This window comes from Passer domesticus, chromosome 2 (genome assembly GCF_036417665.1).
Source record: "Passer domesticus isolate bPasDom1 chromosome 2, bPasDom1.hap1, whole genome shotgun sequence".
In the NCBI taxonomy this organism is placed as follows: Eukaryota; Metazoa; Chordata; class Aves; order Passeriformes; family Passeridae; genus Passer; species Passer domesticus.
The window spans coordinates 49,818,156-49,842,624 of NC_087475.1; the positions used below are offsets into that span (position 1 = coordinate 49,818,156).

General features: G+C 38.5%; 1 protein-coding gene and 1 long non-coding RNA gene across 8 annotated transcripts in view; both read right to left on the minus strand.

Moving 5' to 3' along the window:
* The window catches only part of SLAIN1 (SLAIN motif family member 1), a 61,586-nt gene that overhangs the window by 33,132 nt on the left and 3,985 nt on the right, over positions 1-24,469 (minus strand). For 5 of the 7 annotated variants that reach the window (XR_010355995.1, XR_010355994.1, XR_010355992.1 and 2 more), the window contains exon 3: positions 264-413. The exons of the other annotated variants lie outside the window; for them this stretch is intronic. Coding sequence is in view for 1 of the 5 variants with exons in the window: in XM_064408480.1 (XP_064264550.1) it covers positions 264-413 (150 nt within the window). In the remaining 4 variants the exon portion in view is untranslated. The remainder of the gene's footprint in view (positions 1-263; positions 414-24,469) is intronic. 7 annotated transcript variants of the gene reach the window in all.
* LOC135293888 (uncharacterized) lies at positions 13,735-24,460 on the minus strand. Its single transcript, XR_010356000.1, has 2 exons — positions 18,289-24,460; positions 13,735-13,891 (listed from the first exon to the last, which is right to left on the minus strand). It is a non-coding gene; the product is annotated as an uncharacterized LOC135293888 (long non-coding RNA).

The window sequence follows — 24,469 nt, forward strand, 5'->3', positions numbered from 1 at the left end:
TAAGCTGACACAGTCACAACTGTACTACTGGGTAAATCATTAGTGGTATTTACTAGCATCACTGTCCCATAACATGCTGCATAACACTTGTAGTTAACAGCCAAATTTTAGGCCATCAAAAAAAAACCCCAACTACACTTTCCCTCTGAGATATGAGTTCATATACAATCATCCAAAAAGAGTACTGCTGTTAAATGCTAGCAGGATTAGATAAAATCAAGCACTTCTGTAAGCATGTAAATCAACAAAAAGATAAGCATTACCTGTCCGTTCAGGTGTTAGTATTGCTTTACTGGAAGTTTTAGAGAAGCTGGGACTGTTACAGCCATTGGTATATGGGGTGAGTCTTGCAACAGGACTATAGGGAAAAGCCAAGGAGACAGGTGTAGAGAAGAGGTTCCGCCATCGGCTAGCTGTTATGGATGCGAGGGAGGAGGGGGAGAAAATAAGATTTACAATTATTAATAGAACAGTACTGTCAGAGAGAAAAATCATCTCAATCTGCTCATCGTACATTTTTTTACTTATTACAAGAGGAAAAAATGGTGACAATTCAGCAGTGAATCAGAGGATCAGCACAGTTTTCTGCATGTAAAAGTGAGCTCTAAAAGGTTTTCTAGCAAATATATCTGTTGACTATATTTTGCATATACACCTTTTTGGTATATATTCATCACAGACATCACTGGGTGACCAACACACAAATAACAGAGGAAGTAAAACTGCTACAGTTAGCAAAGAAACGAAAATGAAATTTATAGTGCTCTTCAAGGAATTGTCCATGACAATTAATCATCACACAATTGAATTAGCAGCTAAATTATCAGTTATGGGAGTTCAGAGACAGAACAGTAAAAGATGCTTAACCATCAAGTGCTAAAAACAACTGTAATCCCATATCAAGCTTTTAAGCTACCACATTTTCCCTTCTCTTTTTACACCACCAAATTCCTGATTGCATAAGCATGATGTTTTTTTCCCCACTGTTTCTGGACTAACAGAACAAGGCACCCCTTTTTCTATACACTGTCTACAAAAAGCTTGCAAGGCGTCTGGTCTTCTAAGCAATATCACAAAGCACTCACAGTTGGCAAAAATAAAGCTAAAGGCTTATTTCATTTACATTTATTTAATTTACATTTTCTTACTCAACCAGTAAAAGTATTAATACAACTGTCCTTTGTTTAGCCTATTTTACATACCTTGAAAAAGTAAAATAAAAAACACTGACACGCTCTTCAAAAATAAATAAATATTAGTCATAATTTTTTTTTTAAAAAAGGAAAAATTTAAAATACATAAATTTCAGAGAACTCATACAGATACAAGGAAACATGAAAAACATATAATGGGATTGTTTCTTTTTTAAATAGAATCTATTTTCTACTCACAGATGTTATGTATAGTAAGAGAGAGAGCCATGAAAATATACCTAGCTTTGAAATCAACGGCATAACCTCAATGCTCTGCAGATGTTCTTTGCAGTGCCAGATGCCACAAACTGATTTTCAAACCAGAAGGGTCCAAAAGCCCCCAAAAGCCATTCTCCATCACATGGCTACTTAATACCACAATCTGCGGTGTATTTGGACTTCTTCATCTGGTCATTTTACATGCTAACAGCAATTCAAATAATACTCAAGTTTTCTGTTTTCAAAACTCCCTTCCACCAAAATGATTTATCAGGACATACGAACTTTATCCCTCCTTCTTGCTAACATCAGCTTCAAGTAGCCATGGGAAGGATGTCTGGGCAGGCTGTCAATCACAGTCTCACAACTTCTGAAGTAATTGGTTTGTCACCAATCCAAACAGCGCCATTTCTCCTCCTATTCCTTTTGCTTTGACCTACTTAAATGTATCCTGGATTTTTAAGGAGTAAAAACCTTTAAAACTCAACAAGTGCTACTAAGTTTGGAATGAAGACAACTACCTGGTTCCAGCAGAGGCACAAAGCAGTCTGCTGGGGACAGGGATTACCTGCAGGGCTCAGGCTCTGAAGAAGGTAGTTTAGTACACATAGTAACATATAAAAATCCAAACTCTGTTCTTTGCTGTCCCCTCATTGAAGAATTATTGCAATTCTCCCGTTTTTGGTGAGTCTAGTTCCTTCAAGCTCAAAGAAACCAAAAGTTCTGAGATCTTTAAAGGCAGCACTGGCACCACTTTCAGGAAATTGCTTGATGCCAACCAAGGCACACAACACAGACTTCCCAGCTGCACTGCTTGTCCTCAACATTCACTAACTTGATCAGTTCTAAAGTGAAGCATGCAAGTGTCTCAGGACAAAAAGGAGAGCAAACACAACTGAACGTAACTCTTCCAACGAGCAATTAACATGAGTCCCAGGGGATGAGATTAATTCACTAGGTGTTAATAACAGCAAATTGATCAGAAGCATTCACTGAAATAAATCCACACAGTAAGAGTAGATCTCAGTATCACATCCACAGCTAATGTCTGTTATTTCTACCAGGAACCATCAATAAGAGCAAGGGAGGACAGTTGTCTGAGATTTCATTTTCCTGCCTAGGACAAGCTACTGCTTTGTAGCAGCCTGATCATTTGCCAGGCCAATTAGCTGCCAGCATGTCCTCACCCCCAGATGTGGTCAGGCGCACAGCATAAATAAACATCATTCATTACCCTCTACAATAACCGCTGTGAGCTGAGCACAAGGCAACAGTTATCGCGACTCCGAAAGCAAGAACCCACACCAAGAATTTAATTAGTATTTATGGCCAACCAGATTTCAAACTTGTCTTTCAAACAGCATGTGTTCTCAGGGAAAGACGGATGGATGGATGGATGGATGGATGGATGGATGGATGGATGGATGGATGGATGGATGGATGGATGGATGGATGGATGGAGCCAAGAAGCTCTATCTACACTAATCTCTATATATACTAAATCTCTAGGGATACCAATGCAAAATATTTCCAATTCTACAACTTTCTCCCACTGTGACTAAAATAAAACTTTCTAGTTTAAGCATCAGTAAATCATGAATACTTTTTTGGCTTACAAGTAAATCCATTGTTTAGGATCAAATACAGAAAACAGCTTTCATTAGGTTTCAAATGGAAATATCAACGTACACATTGAGCACTTTACCATACTAACAAAGACAGCAAAGTTAGACTTACCGAAGTCTTGTGCTAATGCCAAAACCATAAAAAGGTATGTAGGAAGTGAGTGCTATAGACATGTAAGCAAATATATAAATTCATGTAAAATTTGTCAAATCCCAAAACTGTGCAATGGATAGTCATTTTAGAACACTTATCTTGCTCCAAACTGAATGTGAGACTGTCCTGGTTAGCATGATAGGCACCACTCTGCTATTCATGGATGAGACAATGCTGTTAAGACCATATTAAGTTTAAAATCACAGCTGTTCAGCTCTGAATTTTAGAGTATTTGTAGCTTCTTCTTAAAGCCCCAATGCCAGTTACCTGCAGATGAAGTAAGATGATCAGGTACCCTTTAAAACAAAGTTTCTAATCTTTGCAGTTGAATAGAAACATAGATAATTCTACTCTGAGTAACTTATACTGAAGATGCATTGAAGCCAAGAAGAGATTCAGCCATGACAAGGAAAGTAAGGGCATCTAAAGCAACAACCAAGAGAAAAGAAGACAAAAAATCCATTTCATTTGCTGACATTGAAGACGAAAACACTTCAAATTTCACTTCTTGAAGCACTAAGGTAGTGGAATGATTATTGCAATAAAATAAGCATAAATTGTCCCAGTCATCTTAAGTCTACAGCTATTAGAAGTGTCCAACTTTTTGTATATTATTTCCTTGGTTTTGATAAATTCTTAATAACTAGACTGCTGAAAATGCACCGTGTTACACAGTACCTACTCTAATATGTTAAAGAAAGGACTTTCAAACTGACCACACAAGAAAGCAATCAAAACCTTTCCTTCCAAAAATAAAACCAGCAACAAGTGAGACTGCTCGTACCTTTTAAATATTTACTAACAGAACTGAAGGTTTAAAAATTAATTAATCTTATTTTTATAACATCCGTGGAGATATCAAAATGCTAAAACAGATGAAAATAGTAACTCATATAGGAAAATATGAGCAAGTAATTAAAATATAAAATTATTCATCACGCTGAGTCCTGTGAATAATCAGTATTTAATAAGAACTGCTGCAAAATTTCACATGAAAGCCTGAACAAGTGAACATCCACAGAACTGCAGCACTCAAAAGGAACCACACACCCTGCAAAACCACACGATTCTGTACCATCTTTAAAGCAATTCCCTTCCTAAAACTAATTCTTCATTTAAGCTACATAAGTTAAAAAAAATCCTAAACACATACAGAAGCATGTTTCTGAAAGGGAAGATGAAATTTGCTATTAAAATTACTGGGAATGTTCATCAGCTGGAACACAAGGTAGTAACGAGAAGAGATCCTCATTGTGTTGTTTTAGTTGTGAGGGATTACACTGGTGTGAACAGGGACAGTTTAAGAACAGGTCCTCTACCTGGGGAATCAGATACACCTAGAACATCATATGTGTTGTATCTAGGACATGTGGCTGACCTGTTCCTCTGGGAACAGGTTGCCCAGAGAGTCCGTGGAGTCTCCCTCATTGGAGATACTTGAAAGCCATATGGACATAACTCTGTGCAATGTGTTACAGGACAACCCTGCCTCAGCAGGGAGGTTCGACCAGTTGACCCACTATGGTTCCTTCCAGCTTGACCCCTTCTGTGATTCTGTTGTCATATTAGCTAAGGGTATAAGGGTTTCCAAGAAACCAACTGAAATACATGCACATTTTAAACACCTTCCCATTTTGAGAATTCCATTATGAAACTCAGTGAGCTCTGTTTGCCAGAACAAGAACTTCCTTTCACTCTAAGCAACACAAGTAAACAATATTCTTTTGCTATAAAGACAGAAAACAATAAAATCATATATATCAGTGTTGTACTACTGACTAAACATGCTAAATTATACGAGGCATCATCTGGCTTGTTTATCCACTCAATTATTTAACTTTTGTATAGGCCTCCAGGCAAAGTCAAAAATACTTTTTAAGCTCAAGCTTAAAACAAATTATATTGCATACATGCAGATATTTGACTATGGGTTCTAATTACAAAGCCTGAGCAAAATCCTCTTTCGAGCCAGCACTGGAGGAACACTTACAATACTGTCAATCCACAGTACTGCAAATAATTTCCTGCCAACACAATTTCTTTAGAGGACAAAACCCAAACGACTTCCCTGGTGTATTCTGCATATGTATGGTTGCACAGAAGCCACACTTAAAAGAAAAAATATCTCTCATGGGAGTAAAATACCTACATGGAAAACAGAAACATTTACCTGATCACAGGAAAAAATCCAGAGTACTAGAAAGGAATTCAAAACCCTCTCTTTACCATAGATAAGAATGCCTAAGCCAACTAAGAGGCATCACCTCAGTGAGGCATAACTAATATCTCCCTCCCAAAGACAGGTATTTAACCTTCACTTTTGGTCCCTGTGAAAAAGCAATCCAGAGTTTGAAAACTACTCCTGCAGTCAGATATACATCTGTGAATTGCTATGGGTCTAACATGCCTGAAAAGACTGACAAAGGACAACACAAAGACATTCCCCACTACTCACTGATTAGTGCTGTTTCTGGGGCACTGGCTCAAGAAGCAGGAAACATGGGCTCCACTACTCAGCAGCCTGTAGAGATTTATGTGAGTCACTTGAAAACCCAGAGCTCCTGTAAGAACTTGAATCAATACAAGCTAGAAGACAGGTACTAGATACTTAGCAGGAACCAACACTGTTTGCCCTTATCCAATAAGAGAACTTCAGGGAGCCAAACTTTCAAAAACGCAGAATCTGTATTTCAAGTACGTCAGTAGATTCTGAACACCTGAACCTTTGAACTACGTGCAATCCTTTGGTCTGTTTCACAGAGTGAGGCATTCAGCTTCTGTGCTCAGGACTGTAATACCTTCCACAGTTTTTCAAAACATGCATTTCAAAGCTTTCCTTTGCAATTTTAAGTCCTAAAGATTCACTTTTTTGAAAAAAATTATGGGTTTATCATTTACAAGATTGTAAAATCTGGGCTTAAGACAGCAACATTTTCAGTTCTAATAACTGTGAGTAAAGAGCATTGAGTTGTACCTGTAAATCTGGAAGTTAGTTTGGGGCACATCCATTTTCCCATCTTCTTGAATGTTATACAGCAAACTTGACTTTTCAAGCAGAATAATCCCAGTTCCAGTCTCCCACAGCCATCATCTTTGGTCATCCCATCAGCTTATTCCAGTCTGATTTCCTAACCACAGCTGTAACTCAGTCAGCCATCCTACTAGTGGCAGAAACTTTGCTATCAGGCACAGTCACATCTCATATGCCTAATGAACATTTGCAGTCACACTGAAACTGTCACTGCCCAGAACTATTTCCCTGCTCTGTCACACAGAGATCATAAAATGCTTGAGGCTTGTTTGTCATTTCTGTCTGTTGATTTCTCCATCACAAGAGGGAGAGCACCCCCTGATCCCCAACTGCAAAGAGAACAGAAACTTCCCCAAGTATAGACTGCACAAAGGGACTCTGTTCAAGAGTCAAAAGCAATTGAGGGGAGGGGGGAAGGTGTTTTAAGATTTGGTTTTATTTCTCATTATTGTACTCCAATTTGATTGGTAATAAAATAAATTTTTCACTAAGTCGAGTCTGGTTTGCCTGTGACACTAACTGGTGACTGACCTCTCCCTGCCCTCATCTTGACCCACAATCCTTTCATCAAATTGTCTCTCCCCTGTGCAGTTGAGGATGGAATGACAGCATAGTTTTGGTGGGCAGCGGGTGTCTAGCCAGCAGCAATGCACCACATGGACAAACAGCAATAAATTAGGAGGAGCTGAGAAAATTAATAAAGAGTGTCCACTTGCCCCTAAGCCTAGGAAACTGAAAAGCAACTTCAAGAGTATGTGAGAACTTCAGTTTTAAAAATATGAGAAAACTGGGAGTACCTGAAAAGTTTGTTTCCCAGTTCGTTCACATGAGCTGATCTCGTATTAGCATAGAATGAGAAAGCATTTCAGTTGGTAGGTATCAGTATAAAACTGCTTGATATACAGAGCTACAGCATATACCCCAAGAGCTGCCCCAGAAAATATAGCACAGACCTCTTCTAAAGGTGGAATCAGAAAGACTGCCTAAATTACAGCAGTTCCTGTAACATTCAGCTAGCACAGCAAGGAATGCAATCAGCTGTGGTGTCTGGCATACTGCTATTGGTGACAAAAATGTAAATCTAGATACAGGACTAATATTTACATAACATGGTGTAGTTGTGCCAATGATTACCTATTGGTGTGAGCAGGGAAGTTTCAAAGGTAAATGTACAATTACTCTTCTAGTTCAATGTGTTCCAGGGAAAGGCTGATCTGAAAATTGTTTTTGTACACAATGGATGTTGATAACACAACCACAGTACTGTCCAGCTGCAGCACACTGAAGAGCATGGAAACTCCAATTCACTGACCCAAATTTGTCACAAAAATTATTTTATGACATCAAAGAATTCAAAAGACTAGAAAGGAAATAGAATTGCAAGGTGTAAGTTACTTCCTAAAAATCCCCAAAAACGATACTACATTTTAGCTATGCACCTTGGGGAGTAGGGTTATGGGTTTTTTCTTCTTTTGTTGCGTTTTTTTAACTTGGCTATTTTTTTAAGGAAAATCTTTTACTGTATAGTTATGTAAATAGAAAAGCACAGGGGCTTTGTGAAAAATGCAACTATCTCAGCATTCATTTTCCTCCTGGGTGCACAACTCTACACCTGCATTCACACACCCAAAAGCAAATTTTCTGGTTAGAGCTAACAGCCAAACTTGGCTTCCCAGCTTCCTTCCTTTGAGCACTTGGCCAAATACTGCGCTCAGTATTAAGCCTTAGGCATGACCTAGGGCCCAAATCTCTGTTCCCACCCGAGCTCTCAGTTTTTCCACAAAAAAGTTGGTCTGATGCATTTTCATTCTATTTGGTAGATTGACCAAAACCCATAAGCATACATGAGCAGCCCACATTTCAGCTAGTTTGAAGTAAGACAAACCTTTCTGAGAAGAAGACTCATTCTTGTGTACCAATACACAGGGTAACCTGGAACAAAACATATAGCCCCAGACTGTTCTACCAAACCATTAATATCTCATAATTAAGAAGAGTGTTTACCCCCCTTAATTTTAGAAGCCTTCAAATAAGGCCTTAAGAGCCTTCAAAAACAGGATTTTAGTAAGGATTCTTACCAAAGGGCACCATGAATGCAAAAATTAACACAAGAAGAATACACAAACTCGGAAAGAAGAATCCACCAAAGGTTAATAAATCACATCTAATTCAGAGTTCTTCTGGTTCTGTCAGTCACTGAACTGGCTATACAGCTAGGATGGTGTCAGGGCAGGCATATATAGTACTTCCCCATATTCTTTCCCTTCCAGTATCTATTTATGGTGCTTTAGGACGCTGGATCCTATGTCTAAGACACAATTAGGATGCTCTTACGTACAGACATCATGGCTGACCTAGTCGCCTCAGGACACAATTTATTTCCAAGAGGAAGGACAGGGCATGATTCATCTCACCTCTGCTTGCAAAGGACATAAGCTGAACCCCTTTGTCTGCTCTGCCTACAATGGCAGCCCAGTGTGACTGGCTCCAATACAGATCTCTGCATACATTCAAACAAAACTCTCTGACTGCATTCATTACAAAGAACAATAAACAAAGCTTAAAAACAGAGTTCAAAGACTGCCTTCAGTTTTCACTTTTTCCAAGCACTGAAAAAGACAACTCTTGCAGCACTAGAGCACTGCAATGCTTGCATACATCCTCCAAAATCAGCTTGTATTCAACTGAAGTCACCAAACAACTTTCTCAGCAGCAGCTCCAGTTGGAAGGGGACCTCTGTGTTAATTAATTTTTTTAAATAAGGAAGTTTCTCAATACCCTCATCAGGAAGATGAAGATCACTTGTATCATCAAATTTAAGGGAGAGATGGAGAAGTGGAGAACAGCGGCAGGAAGGTGGGACAGCTGAAGTAAAACTGCCTCCAAAAGAAACATGTCAGAGAACAGCCTCCCAGGTGTGTGTAAGAGCAGGCGAGATGAACTCCATGTCTGACACCAGTCATTCACACATCCACACAGCACAGAGTAAAGCAAAAGCATTTCCAGCATATTTCAATAATTAGCAACAAAAAAGGGAACAAAATCGTAACCACCTCATGATGTCACTCAGTGGATAAAGATCTACCATCAGGATGTGCAGACAGTACACCTAAGGCCACTGACGTATCTTCCCCCAACTCCTTCTGGGCCAGCTGGATAGACCTCCTGTTCTGGTTCTGGCTGTAAACTCCCAGGTCTCTGGTTAGGTTACCCAGCAGGTACTGACTGAAATGGGCAGGGAAGCCATCATCCAATCATCTCTGCTAGTAAATCTGAAGGGGCAGCAGCCCTGGTAAGCACAAATGAAGAGCTCTGAACAAGCTCTACGGAAGCTAGTGCATCACCTTGGGGAAGGTAGGACTGTGGCAAGAAACTTACATCTCTTCCACAATCAGCATACCTTCAAAGCAGCCAGCTGCACCCCACAGGAAATTAATCTGTTGAAATAACTTTGCCAAAAGCTCCTAACTTTGCCAAAGTGCTGTTTGCCAAACACTTATTTTAGGAGCTGCAGCCTTACCCCTATAATGTGGAAAGGGTGTCTTAACAGACTTTGCTACTGCAGTCAATGGCACTAAGATTTAAGCAGAGTTGTGTCACAAGTCAATCATATATACCACTTCAACATTAGTAGAGCACTGTGATCATCATGAACCACATTTTACTCACTGCCTGCTAATCCAAAGGGGAATCATTTCTGCTGGCACAATTTGTGAAAGAGTTTATATTTTCCTCAATGAAACACAGGCCTATCATTGATTATACATGCATATGATACCGTAACATCATATGCAAAATCCAAACCCTCATAATCATTTTACATAAACATTGTGAAACTCACCCCAACCTGCTTTTCCCTCCTGAATTTGTTACCTTCGGTAACTGCTTTGTTTGTATTTCAGTGATGGTGTGATACAGCAAAATCCCACAGAGTACTGTGGGAAGAGTTTTGCAATCACTCAGAACTAGTTTAATTGTTCTGCTTGCCACAATACTCCACAAGCAATAAAAGCAAGTACATTTTGAATAGAAAAGGTCTTTGTCTTTTTCTTTAAATGCTGGTGGGGTCTGTGGCATCTCCCAGGTCTGACAGACTGCATGTCTGGGTCTCAGGACATCGCTGCCTACCTGCTTAGAGCGTTTGCAACATTTGTCTGCCATATAGTTCATACCTTTTAAATCCAGTGGAAATTTACTTTGGAGACTAGTACAACATATTCTTTCTAGGTCTGAAACAGTCAAGGGAATATCTGCAGATATGCAGCAGCAAGAATTATGTGGCTGTGGGCATCACCTCCACAGCTGCTGTAATTCTAAACTTGTAGCATCTTCAGCAGAGATGCCTGCCCAGGATGCAGCTCACATAGTACAATACTAGTGACCAGTAGTATGATAGCCACTGTGCCAGATTTATTACCACCCCAGTTCTGTGGCTTATGGCCATTACCCAGAATTATGAGGATGTAGGCAGATCTGTTTTCTCTGGCTCAAAACTGTCATACTACCATCATCTCAGAGAGAGGAGCCTTCAACTGTAACTGGATCAATGACATATCCTCACGGAGGAAAGAGGCACAATTTTGGCAACCTCACTGGAAATAAAGTTGTTTGGAGGGTTTGTCACTGATTTTCAGGTCTGGTGTAAAGAAATAAAGAAAGTTTAAAGTCAGGCCCTGATAAAGATATTAAAAAAAAATTAAAAAACAACTAATTCCTTCTACTTTGAGATGGAAAATAGTTACCAAAGCTGTTCTTTTCCAAGAGTGCAAACCACTTAACAGAGAGGAACAGGAGGACTATAGCTCTACAACCCTCCCTGGACACAATCCCCTGGGACATGCTGAGCCCTCTAACTCACAACGCTCAGTAGCCATGATTCTGGATCAATGAACAGAGAAACCTAGTATTACATATAAAATTAATAATGTATGTTGAAGTGGGAGCTGCTTCTAATACAGGCCCATGATCATAAATCTGTGCACTTAAATAAGCCCTTCATCACCCTAAAACTTCTCAAGTGGTGAAGCTGACTGTAAGAAATCTGACCTGCTGCTTCTTTTGACATGTTTATGCATCACTCAGAAGCAGGCTTTCAGCTCCCAATCCATCTGATACATACACTGGTTATGTGACTTTTGTTAGAGGTCCTCCTCTTCCCCAGCCAGTCAACTCTGTCCCTTGTGGTTTATCCTTATATGAGGAGTTTGCCTCACCATCCATGAGGAAGGAGCAGTTTCATAGCCCCTATTCAGAGGGCTTCATCCCTCAAACGTGTCATGGCAGGTGTAGTGAGAATTTTTTCAGTTGCAGTAGAAGCTGGTAAATCCATTTTTGTGTAGTTCTCTGTCAGGTAACTCACTGCACTACTACTTGTGACAATGCTGCTTTTCTTGGGCACCTGCCTTGCAGCTAGAAGATAATTGCTTCCCCTAACCACACACCCACTCAACTGTATTGGATTCCTTAATATGAAAACCAAGTAAGCCTGTTGGTGAAGGGGTATTTTGCCAATACAGTAGAATAACAACTGTAAATGACTTTTACACCACTGAGCAAAGTTGCTCTTTATAAAACACTCTACAAGCACTGCCATGAACTAGACAGGCTATATCAATATGAGGAAAACTTCCCAGAACAAATGTATGTACGTACCAAGGACTTTGGCCAAAGCAGGTCATGGATGCACATCTTTTCACATTCTTGATGAACAAAACTATACTGCATTCACATCTTTAGCACAGACCTGACCTTCCCAACACTGGTACAAATGGCAAAAATACCACATGTAGCTCTGTTATATGAGTCAGAAGAACCCCATGGTGTACAGGCAAGTTTTGTAAAGTCCCCCTGTAGTAAAATCTCTAAATATAGGGCATCAAACGCCAGAGATTGAAATAATTTGTACTGATCACTGACAGCCAAATCTAGAGCATAGAATTACTATATTTTCCAGTCATGTGGGAAACAATAAACATCAGCTTATCACATTTTAAACCTCAAATATAAAACAGGAGAATCCTCTCAAAGTTATATGACACTAATCTCTAAAAGCACACAATTCATAGGCAAATACCTGAAGGAACATAAAGATAATGCACAAACCCCAGGTAAATTAAAGACTCTAGTGACTCTAGTAGGCTTTGGACCAACACAGTCTTTTTCTTACTACATTCTACTATTTTTAGTTTGCTACTACTTCTACCTAGAGTATGTTAGACATAATCACAGAAGATTTTTTAACTGGCATTTATTTAGTTACCATCCTTTATATCAGAAAATTGGAGACACTTGATTCCTGTCTCAGGTTAGTCCTACATCTGTTTTCAACAGATTTCATTCCAGCATACCACAGGGTAAATAAAAGCTGAAAATTAATTTTGCTTGATGATTAAAAATTCTGATGAGAGTTACAGTATGGAAGCCAATCAGAATTTCATTCATAGAGGAAAAGCAGAACATTTGGGAAAAGGCAGCAAATCCTTAATCTTTAAGAAACTGTGATCTATATTCAGCTCAACTAGTGTACAATACTCAAAGGTGACCTCCAGTCCTACCTAACCAATGATGCTACTCTCTGTCACTGGAGGAAGACAGATCTCATGCTCCAAAGATGTTATTTTTCAACTAGTAACTGATTCCAAGCCTGAAGTTTAAGATGGCTTAAATAAAGTCCTATGAACCTTATCTTGAAAGCACTTAGAGCATGTTTAATAATGTTTAACACACTGAGAGACAGATACAGTAACTAGAAACCTGAAAGCCAAAATATGAGCACTATCATGACATTAATTCATGTTGGATTCCAGTGCCAGCTATACCAGTGTGTATTATCCATGCAGCACTGAGCTGTGTAGGTATTTGGAGCTAGGCTGTCTGGCATGCTCTGCAGGGTGTAGACAGGCTGTGTGCACCAACAGGATCAGTCTCATGTTAGGTACTTATGTTTTGGTAACGCAAAAAAAAGGTGTGAGGTCTTCTGTGTGTCTGGATATGCTCTGTACCCTTCCTTCAAGGCTATGAAGGACATCAGACGCTTTTACCTCTGTAGCAAATTACTTTCTCCATAGCAAAAAAATTACTAGTCTTACGGTATTGTTTTAACTTCAGCCTGAGAAGGAGGCCTGTTTTCACGACCAGTTAACCTAATCAGGCTTTTTCTGGTGCAGAAATAAATCTCCCCACTCTCTTAAAACAGTATGTTAGACATCCCCACAATATGCAGCCAATACCAGATTTAAAACTCCACTGATAGCAATTCATCTACTCTTTTAGAAATGTTCCCAGTCCTTAGAAAGTAACAGCTGCTTTGTCATTTCAATACTTTGTACTGGTAGGTGCAGAGTCACTGCAATCACAGCAATCCCAGAAAACTCTACTGGACTGACCCCCCTTCTGCAGCTTTGGTCTTCCAAGTTGAGTAAGTGATAGAAGAAGACAACAGTAACAGTATCATTGCATAAAATCAAATTAAGATCAAATCACCACTATGTAATAATCAGGACAAACATTCAATCACAGTATAAAAGATTTTATTTTTAAAAAACATTTAATATATTTCAAGAAGAGCTCAACTGCTATTGACAAAATGAACGAAGATGAAGGGTGCCTCTGCCCTTTCACTCTAACTCCACACTTAGGGGGTTCCTCTAGGATAAGGAGCAAGGTTTCTCTGTGTGATTTAAAGAACAAGTATTAGTTAACTCCCCTTGCAGATCAGAGCTTAGCTACTACACAAGGTACCCTCATGCTGAAAACGTGCTGTTCATTTAGTCTATACATTGCACTAGTATAAAAAACACTACTATGAACTGTTTAGTGGAATCTTCAGACATTAACTCCAGTTAATAAAAGAGAACTTCATATCCACATGCCACACAGGATGTGCAACACTTCTCCTAAGTGGACATGTGGAATACTGCTAATCAGACACAATAGCAAGAATTTGAATCAGAGGTGTATTTTTGCTCTGAACAAGTTTCTGGAGAAAAAATACCATTAAAAATATATAATTACATTTCCTAAATTTAAATTCTCTGGTAGCTTACATAATTCTTTCTTTGTTGCAATACCATCAGCAAAACGGAGAAGAATAAAAGGTGAGGGATCCATTCTGTTAAAAACAGACTCAAAGAAGGACAATTTCCCATTCTTCTCCTAACAGTATGGGATCTTTGTTATATATCAGGTAGAATTCAAATATGTGTCTATTGGGAAATAACTCTCTTGATCATTTATGATAGATGAAAAGACAGAAAAAAAAAGTAGTCCAGGGTTAACTAAATAGCGCTTTTCTATCACTACTGTTTAGTCCTGAAAATCCTCCTCCACTGATACAAACACTGCTGCTCTCCCTAAAACTGTAGCTGCTTGACATATGTATTCACAGGTTAAATTTCTGGCAGGAAGCTTTTGCCAGAGAGCTCAATTTACAGTTTCTGACTTCAATATTGTTCCAAGATGCCACATTCCCTTCTTTGTTCAAATATATCTGCTGTCTATATTGAGGCAGACTGAAAAAGCTAAATCTTAGGCTCAAATTGAGGTCAAAAGCAGCACTTACCCTCCAGGAACCCCGTGGCTTTTGGATAAATATAGCAGGTGTCACAGTTATGTGATTATCATGAGAAACTGTTAACACTATTACCAAAAAGCAGAGAAAAGATACAACACACTTAAAAAATAAAAGCTAGTGTGAAACAGATTTTTCATACTTCTAAAACATCATACAGGAAAAAATTTGTGAGAGTTTATGGTAGAGGTTTAAATGTCTGTTAAATACAATAACATATTCAGAATATGTATCCTCACACAGAATTATGGCTCAACACCAACCTTGAGTCAAATTAAGAAGCACTAACTAAAAAATTGCTACCAGGAAAATGGGTAAAGTGACATAAAAATACCATTATCATTACTGTCACGGGAGTTAGGGCTTCTGCAACAATTTTGAAGCTCAGCAGACCAGCCTCTTTAGATTTCTTCGAGAAAGACCAATGTCTCCTGACACTAACTGGGTGCACATTCCTACATTTAAGGTTCCCTGGGGTAATTTCAGGTATCTCAAGGGAGACTCCTTAAGTAAACTTGGCCTTGACAGTACCTTCCAGATGCACACTGCACCAAGAACTGTCCAAGCATTTAACAAGTGGCATTCTCTGCTCCTCATTAACAAGCAACAAAGGTATAAACTGGCAGAGGAGAGAGGAGTATAATATCACCCAAGAGCACGGTACAGCAGGGAAGGGATGAGAATGGCACACAGACAGGAGTCAAAAGCACACAAATTGCAGAAGCACCATCAGCATAACTATTACACTGCCACAGCATCCTTCTGCCCCTGTCTTACCGTTCAGGATAGAAGGTACTCTGCAGTATCTTTTACATGTTTCCATCACCAGAACCTGTCATGTCCACAATAAGCAGAAATGGGCTTGGACAATATAGTTTGAGCTGTTTCTTCAAGCTTCTCTATAAAGAAACATTTTATTTCTTCCAAATAATTATTTCACATATATCAGCATCCACATAAACCAGAAACATGTAAAATATTTTCTGGACTATGTCCAACACAACAAGAACATATGTGCCTACTTACAAATGGAGATTATTTATAATGAAAAAAAAAAAAAGATAATTTGTGACTATAGTGAAGTATTTCACACCCAGTGCTTCAAAAGACATTAAGAAGCAACCACAAGGCAGTCTGAACACTGGTTATACAACTGCAATACAGGAAGCAGAAATGACAAAAAAGAAAACTGATGACACTATGGAGGAACAGGTTGAAGCCAAGATTCTACCACTCCACTCTGCCCTGTTTCATGCTGGCCTGCAAATCACTCTATATGCTGCCTTTCCTATGGGTTAGGAAGGAGGAACAAAGACCATGGAGAAGGTCTGCCAGCATTTCACAGAGCTGCTTGAAGGACATGGTGGACTTTTAGGCAGAAAGGACATGAGGATGTTAGGATGCTGAGCCAAGTCCTCTGTACCAGAAGGCAACAACACAACAGGTAACTCAGTTGCTATCACCCATGTAACAACAGGCCACAAAACCCTGCCCTGCACAGACTTCAAACATGTTAAGAAGAGAAAATTGCCTGAAGACAAAAAAGTCACAAATACTTAGAGCGCCAACTAACTCTAAAATAAAACAAAATAATTTTAAAATATATGGTACCAGTGAGATGCAAATTCTAAAGACCTAATACTCAATCCTACTCTTTTATTAAGTCTACACTGGGGTAGGACCTTGAGCCCAAAGAAATTGGAACTACATTATATGAGCCACTCCTAAAGAATAAAACAAATTAGAGCCCCTAGCCCTAAGAGCACACTTTAAATTCTGACACAAACCTTTACATGATTTTCAAGTGATTTCAAATGAAGTGGCAAGCAGCTAATACTACCTAAAGTCAACTTGCAATGGCATATTTTTACTACATGAGTGATCTTGCATTTACTTTCTTGTGTGCTGATAATTTTTCTGTGAAATGACAGCATCAATATAAAGTGCATATTATATTTTTTTATATGTAAAAAGCAATGCTAAACAGAAAAGACAAAAAACCACATACATACACGCAGAGGGACCTACTTGTAGACAGCCTCATTTTAACACCTACAGTCTGGAGCAAAACCAATCCTTTAGCATAAAACAGCAAGGGCACGATTCAGTCATCTAAAACCAGAATGTAATGATATTTTGGTGCTCCAGATGGTCAAGTAAGGCTGTTGTGCAGATCCTGTATCACACCCATCTGCCCACCTAGATACCCCAAGGACAAAAAAGAGTGTCAGATTATGCTTGGCACCCTCGCTAAGATCAATGGATCACAGTCAAAATGACTGAACCTTAAACTATGTATTTACTGGACGCAAACCTAAAATTAGGTGCAACACACCTGGACCACTGCATGTTCTATGAATTTACATAAATACCTTAGACGCAACAACAAGATGCTTACAGCCAGACACAAGAGGAACAGCTCCATGTCTGGGGATGGAAACTGAGACACAAAATATATGTCCAAGGAATATTCAATCAAACAGATGTGATACAGATACAACACAAAGCAATATCCCATGCATCCAACTTGAGACTACCAGTCACAACAATAGAACTGACAGCATTTCAAAAGCGATTACAATGTGGAACAAAACTTTTGTGCTTTTCATAGAAAGATACAGATAGCTACTGGTATGTGAAAACACAAAAAAACCCACAAGCATCCTGTGTCACCATTTTGTAGAATGAGCTTAGCTTCTAAACAAATGATTACAAACAAGGTCAGAAATACCACGAGAAACAATCTCTGCATGAAAGCCACAAGGGCTATTGTTGCAAAATGCAGAAGACATTCAAAAATTGTTAAAAATCCAAATCCTTCTGATGCTAAGTACTCCAAGGTTTTTTCCTAATTAGTGGAGAGAAATTACCATCTCCAAACTCAGTTCAATTGCTTAAGAACAGCTGGACAGACTGTCCTTTGGCTACTTCAGCATCAGTGGACAGTTTCTCCCAAGTATCTAGCTTAAATGAATTAAGCTTCAGTGAAATTATGCATAACGCTTAGTATCAAAAAGAGCTCTTACAAATCCTCACTGTACTTAACTCAGAAACAATCCGTCCTCCATCATCAACAGACAAAACTAAGAAAGAGCAACTCATCTCTCTTATGCAGCAGAGGACACAATTCATCGACAATTACAGATGAATTTGTCTGACTGCATGGGGATATCTTCCAAGTTATCTACCTCTAACTCTCTGAGTAACCATTTTAAAATTGTGCACTTCAAGGTACAAGTCTCCTCACCCTGAATTAATGCAGGGCAGGCAGCAAAATCAACATTGGTACTTAGTAGTACCTAAATGGGAAAAGACAAGTGAATACAAAGAAGCTTTTTTTCCCAAATAGTAGGAGAAGTAAGAGATGTGTTCCAAGTCACACTGCAAGAAGCCAAATGCCCCACTCTGCATTAGAGGTGCATACAGGCTTGGCTAAGTTGAGCAAACAGTTAAAGTGAAATACAGAAAAAAGCCTTTTAGTAAAGAATCTATCACACCTGTCTGCCTTCTGAAATGTTACTCCCAGCTCTCTTCTGGAGACATGAAAAAAAATCCACTGTGAAAGAAAGACAACATGAAAGATAAAAGCTGTAACACTAATTTGGGGACTAACAAAAGTAAGTGACCATAAGACTATGACTTTAGACTATCAGAAGCAATAATGAAATGACAGCATCCAGAACAGTCCAGTTTTGAAAAGATCCTCATTTTAATAGAAAAAATATCTCCAGAGGACAGGCTTACAAATGCTCTCAAGTGAATTATTAAAACCTAGGTTTCTTTTTAATTTCTATAAAGGAAAGTAGTTGCACACTTCAGAAGCCAACCCAAGGATTAGTACTCCTCTAGGTAACACCACATGTGCTTGTACTTTTAGCATAAAGCAGCATCAAAGCTATTTCTGTTGCTTTTAGACACACACTGCATTACAGGCTTTGAACTTATATTTTAAGTATAAATTATTTTAAATAAGAATAAACCTACTGAAATCCTCACATGAATTTTAACAGTGTTTCTGGCTGTTTAACCACTCATGATGAGATGATAATCCCAGCTCAGTAGTCAGCATGGATTAAAAAAAACCACACTCTCAAATGGGATGGATGTCTTCAACTGATCTAACACCACCTCTCTACCTTTACAGACACTTCACAATTCAGCTTCCCCTTGCAAGTAAAATGATAACCAGAACTCTATTTTAAGCAAATAATTATGAGCTGCACAACAATCAATCCCCAAATATGAAATTAAACTCTTAAATAGTATGTATATTGTAATTGAATAAAAAGTAGAAATCATACTGAAGAGCTGTAGTAAAAAGGTAAGATATCTCTCTGAAGTTAATCAAAAGTTAAGTGTCTGATCATATACACATTTGTTGCCAGAAGGGTTTTAAACCAAACACTCCATCTTCAAGTGTATTTGCATAGTAGCAATGTTACAGTGATGGAGAGAAATATTCTGTTTGAAATGCAAGTCGAGTATCAAACCTGAGTTTTTCCAAACTGAAATACACAAATTCTCAGCAGCTGTGCTGCAAGATCCAGAGATACCAGCATTTGCAAAACCTCTAGGAAGTGCTTGAAATTATGCAGCTGTTACAAGAAATTACTTCAAATAAATGAAATCTACTACAAAGTAACTGCTGCGCATGCATAGGTGCACTCCAAGCACTCAGCTTGCACTGCAGCAGAAGATGCCTAAACAGCCTCACCTCCAAAATGCCACATTCCTCAAAAGGTGATAAGATGTGGATAAAAGCTATAGTTGCTTATAATTTTTTTATTATCAGAAACATACACAAAAAGGAACCAAACCTTTCATGCCACTTTTTTCATTCTTTCTAGAGCTTTAGACATTTTATTTATGATGGAAACAACAATCGTCTCTAAGTTTCTGCACATTATTACTTCCTGCTTCAAAAACATTTTACATAGAACTGATCTGCATTATATATGAGCAAGAAAGCTATATGAAATTTTATTAATCCAGTTAAGTATCACAACATACATATCTGATCCATCAATGGACAGCAAATAAAACTAAAACTAAAAAAGCCACCTTAGGAAAAAACCCCATTAACCAAAAATCCACCTTGCCCTTGTTTCAGCAATGGATACACCTCAAGCATGTAAGATAAAAACTTTTGTTCATTTTTTTCCCCCCACAGTATTTTCTGTTTGTTTCTGGTGTTAATAAACAGCATAAAAATTCCCTATGACAGTGGTTTTTAATAGCTGAAGTATATTCCAAATATTAAAGACTCATTATTTCACTATGGACCCGTGGAAAGTGGAAGAGAATTAGGATAAGGGGAGACTACACTGCCTCTTCCTGCATAAACCACAAGTTACACATCCAGATAAAATCTTCTGCCTGGGGCCCTACCAGCTGTAACCTAGCAAATTTCTTTTTTAATAGGTAAAAAGAACACAGTGCTATCAAAAGAAATAATTTTTTTTGGCCACCTCATGGTTTTTCTTCTGGGTATGTTGTATGTTTGGATATCAACCTTAACTAGTATGTGACACTCGGATCTACCACAAGAAATAAAACTCCACTAATGAGAATCTTTGTTTTGTAGAATCTCAAGCAAAGGAGAGAAACTGTAATGGAGCTGTTTCACAACAAAGCTTGTCATCCACGGACGACATAACAACATCCATCCTGAACACAATAATAATTTAAGAAAGAAAACAGAGTTTACCTCTTTAAACTATGAACTACTACAGCTAACTGCAAAACCTACAGACTTCAGCTGACTACTGTTCTTAAACACCTGAAATAGTATTTCTGAATAAGAACTCATCTAAGCCAAATTCTGAATCTAGCCCATATTTCATACTCCCCAATAAAGAAGAGCTTCCTATCTGGAAGGCTGAATTGGATGAGTTACACTTTGAGGCCCTGCGTAAAAGCTGAGCTCCTACAGACTGACTCCTTGCTAAGCCTCTTAAGTCCTCAGTTTATCCACCTGCCTGCTTCAGAGCTTTTTCAGAAGCGAAGTTAGGCACGGTATCTTCAGCCAGGGTGTCAGTCACCATCTCATCACTTTCAGAGGGGTTATACCCATCTGCATCACCTAAGAAGTTTACATGTCACATCTCTCTGCTTACTGAATTAATGCATATCCCAACATCTTCAACTACTGCTAAGAAAACACAGAAGAGGCTCTACCACACCACTAAGACTGTCAGGTGGCCCTGTTCACTTCAATTAACCTAAAAAAATAAAATAAACAGCAAGACTAAAATCCAAACAGCGAGCTAGTTGACCCTACACAATATGTAGAGAACTGCTGTAAGCATAGCAAACCAGAAAGGTTTCAAACCAAAGTAACTGACAAAGAGTAAGAAGAAACATACGATCCAGTCCAGCCTAAAGAGATAAAACAACTGAAACAAACAGCAAATAAATGTTACCTCAACACTGTAACTGCTCATGGAAAACAGGCACGATTCCAAGCAAAGATCCTATCACAAGAGGTTACATTAAACTTTCATCCTCCTTAAAGCTAGCATCCTTAATCCACAGAAACAGAGTTTGTAATAAGCCTAGTTCATTATAAACATTATAAAAGCTTTACCTACTTAGTGGTAGACCAGAGGAATGCTGAGAAGCTTGCCCAAGTTCTCAGAGTGGCTCACAGAAGAACCACCTGCTGGAGGACCACCTCTGTGCTTATAATAAACCTTAAGGATTTATGCCAAAATGAATTCTTAACTTCCACCATTAAATACTCAAAACAGTCATTTTCACCAGAAAAGAAACAGGCTGGGGAGCACAGCAAAGTCAAAAGAAAACACCACCATTCAAGTGATTTTCTGGCCTGAAAGACCAAACAGCTGTTAAACTATTTCACTGCTCTGGACTGCTTTGGCAGAAGTCTCTCACAAGGCTTTTAGCCTTGTTATGAGATACCCTAATGCTGGGATATTTCAAAATACAAATGAAAACTTTTATCAAAATCAGGACGTAATGCAGTAAGAAAACTTAACAGGAGCAGGAATAAATGAGGGCAGGATTAAAAATCTTAGTAAGAAAATCAGAATTAGTTACAACTCAAAAATAAGACTGGAAATTTTTTTTTGGCTCACAGCTCTTCTCTGTGCATGAACTTATTCAGATATGCTGACTTTGCAGTCAAAAATCAGTTTTTATTGCTTTTCATTTCCATGTGCACCCTGGTGTCTAAAGAGCTGTAACAACTAAACTGGTTTCATTTCTGGCTAATGCACCATGCACTAAGTGAATTCTAGCAATAAGCCATTTCGGAAATCACACTCTGGTACACTATAAATGTTTTCTGACTACTCATTTAATAGTTCTCAAGTACTTCAGTGTTAACCATTGATTCAGAGCCAAGCAGAAGAGGCACAACTAGATTTCAAAACACCTTGAAAATGCCCTCGCAAGGCATATGGCTAAAATGGGGAAAACAGCATTCAACTTACAAGTACAAAGTTTGAAAGTTTAGTACCAGAAAGAAGAATGCCATACTTAGTGAATCACTTATAAAATCAGGATGGATTATGTGTACATATTTATACACGTGTAATACTGATCGAGTGCCCTGTAAAACAAAACATGGGGAAGTCAGGTTACAGAAAGTTTGCTGTACTTCACAAACCAAATTATTAGATTCTTACACAAGTCTCACATGTGGTTGAAAAACTAAGGAGTAAATAAATATAGTGAAATCAACTTCTAAATATTTAAGAGTAAAAAGGATGATGTTTGCTCATTATGTATTACTTATAAAGGTACAGGTGCTAAAAGAAAATATTTAGAAATACTAGTGTTAAATCAAGTCTTAACTGAATTATTAATTAAAGCAATTTTATCGAAGAATTGCTGCAGTATAAATACAAGTCTATTCACTCCTTGAACATATTGCTCCCATAATAGGTTTTATTTATGGCATATAATTTCTCAAAAACTTTTTACAGAGCTCAGGAAATTCATGAGCAGAACATATGGATCAGACCAACTCACTGTCAACATAACTCGGTGACATATGCCATTTGCTGCGACTTCTGCAGAGAGAGAAACTGAACTGATAACCATAGAGTGATTTTAATTTGAAATCTTTATTGCCTATTCAATTTAAATAAAATCTTTTAAGGGGAAAAAAAGGTCATGCAGTCCTCTTGCTTGTTTCTACACTCACATTACAGGCTTGACTCAATTGTCCGCACTTGGGCGTGCCTGCCCACCTGAGAGGCCCTTGGGGAGACCAAGGTGTCATTAAAGGACAGTAAAAGCTCAGGACCTTTGGATGATTTGTATCTGTCCTGAATAGAAAACAGGGTAACATGCCATCTCAAGGGGCAGTAGTTACCTATGTGGGGCAATCTGAGCAGAGCTCCTACACCAGATTGCACTCTACTGTTGGATGCCCAAATCCACACAGATGCACCTTCAGGAAAGCATGTGAGGCTGAGAGCCAAGCAACCACTACTGTCAGTGAACAGTATCAAGAGAGCTCCTAAATGCATTCTACAGTCAACACCTATATCTTGTCACCTGAGCAGCTCCCCAGATTGCTCTGACTCTACACACACATCTTCCATTGATAGTCAAACATGACACCCAGCTCACCCTACAGACACCTGAACTCAGATACCCAATTAACAAGCCAAAGTCCACCCTAAAACTAGATGGGATGATTACCAATATAAGAACCACAGTTTGGCGCATGTAACTTGAGGCAAATAGGCTCAACTAAATATTTCCACATCAATAATCATTGTAGCATCTTTTATAGTCAATGCAAAGAGGCCAATGCCTTCAGAGCCTGACTCACTTAAGCAGTTGATTTTGCGTAAGACTTATCCAGCTACCCATATCCTCCAAAGCATACAGGAACATGCTCAATCTCTCTTAATGATGGCTGTAGCTAACTTATACAGCCATATGTTCATGCTGTCATTAGCTTCATTCCTTCTTCTGTCATGTATTGTTCACTCTCCTCTTCTTTCCTAGTGAGTTATAAACCTTAATATCCTCCCGTAACCGCTTTCTTCAGCGGCACTTAATACAATCTTAATGAGACCCCAGATGGTAAGAAAATAAGAAAAGTGCTGTCTGTATTTATTTAAAACAAAAGTCAGAACACACAGAGAACTCTACAAATTCACCAGCACTGATCAGCCATCCAACAGATTCCAGTACCTGAGATTACAGAAAGGCCAACAAAACAGCACTTACAGCTCTTCTTGGTGGGTGCTGAACTTAGCAAAGTTCTAACACTACATCATATGTTGACAAATATGCCTTTAAAGATTTATAGCCCCACGATAATTCTGCCTTAACAAAAAAATGAAAAGCATCCTTTTTCAAACCTCAACAGATATACCAATAGTAAAGTTAGCATCAGTATTTCCTTAGCAGGAGATCCTCTATTTTAAGCCCTGGATGAAAACTGAGAAGTTAGAACAACAAGATGTGCAGGAGAAAAAATGGATAACAAAGGAGGCAAATACTTTAAAAACTGCATGAACAGGAACGAAATAATTTGTTAGTATTTATGTAATGAAGGATGACTTGCATACATATAAATAAAGTGCATGTCTGCCATGTGTAAAGCCTGCTAAATTGTGCAAACACCGAAGAGGAGTGAAACACCAGACCAAAAATGCCAACCCCCTAATAATGAAATTAACAAAATAAGATTAC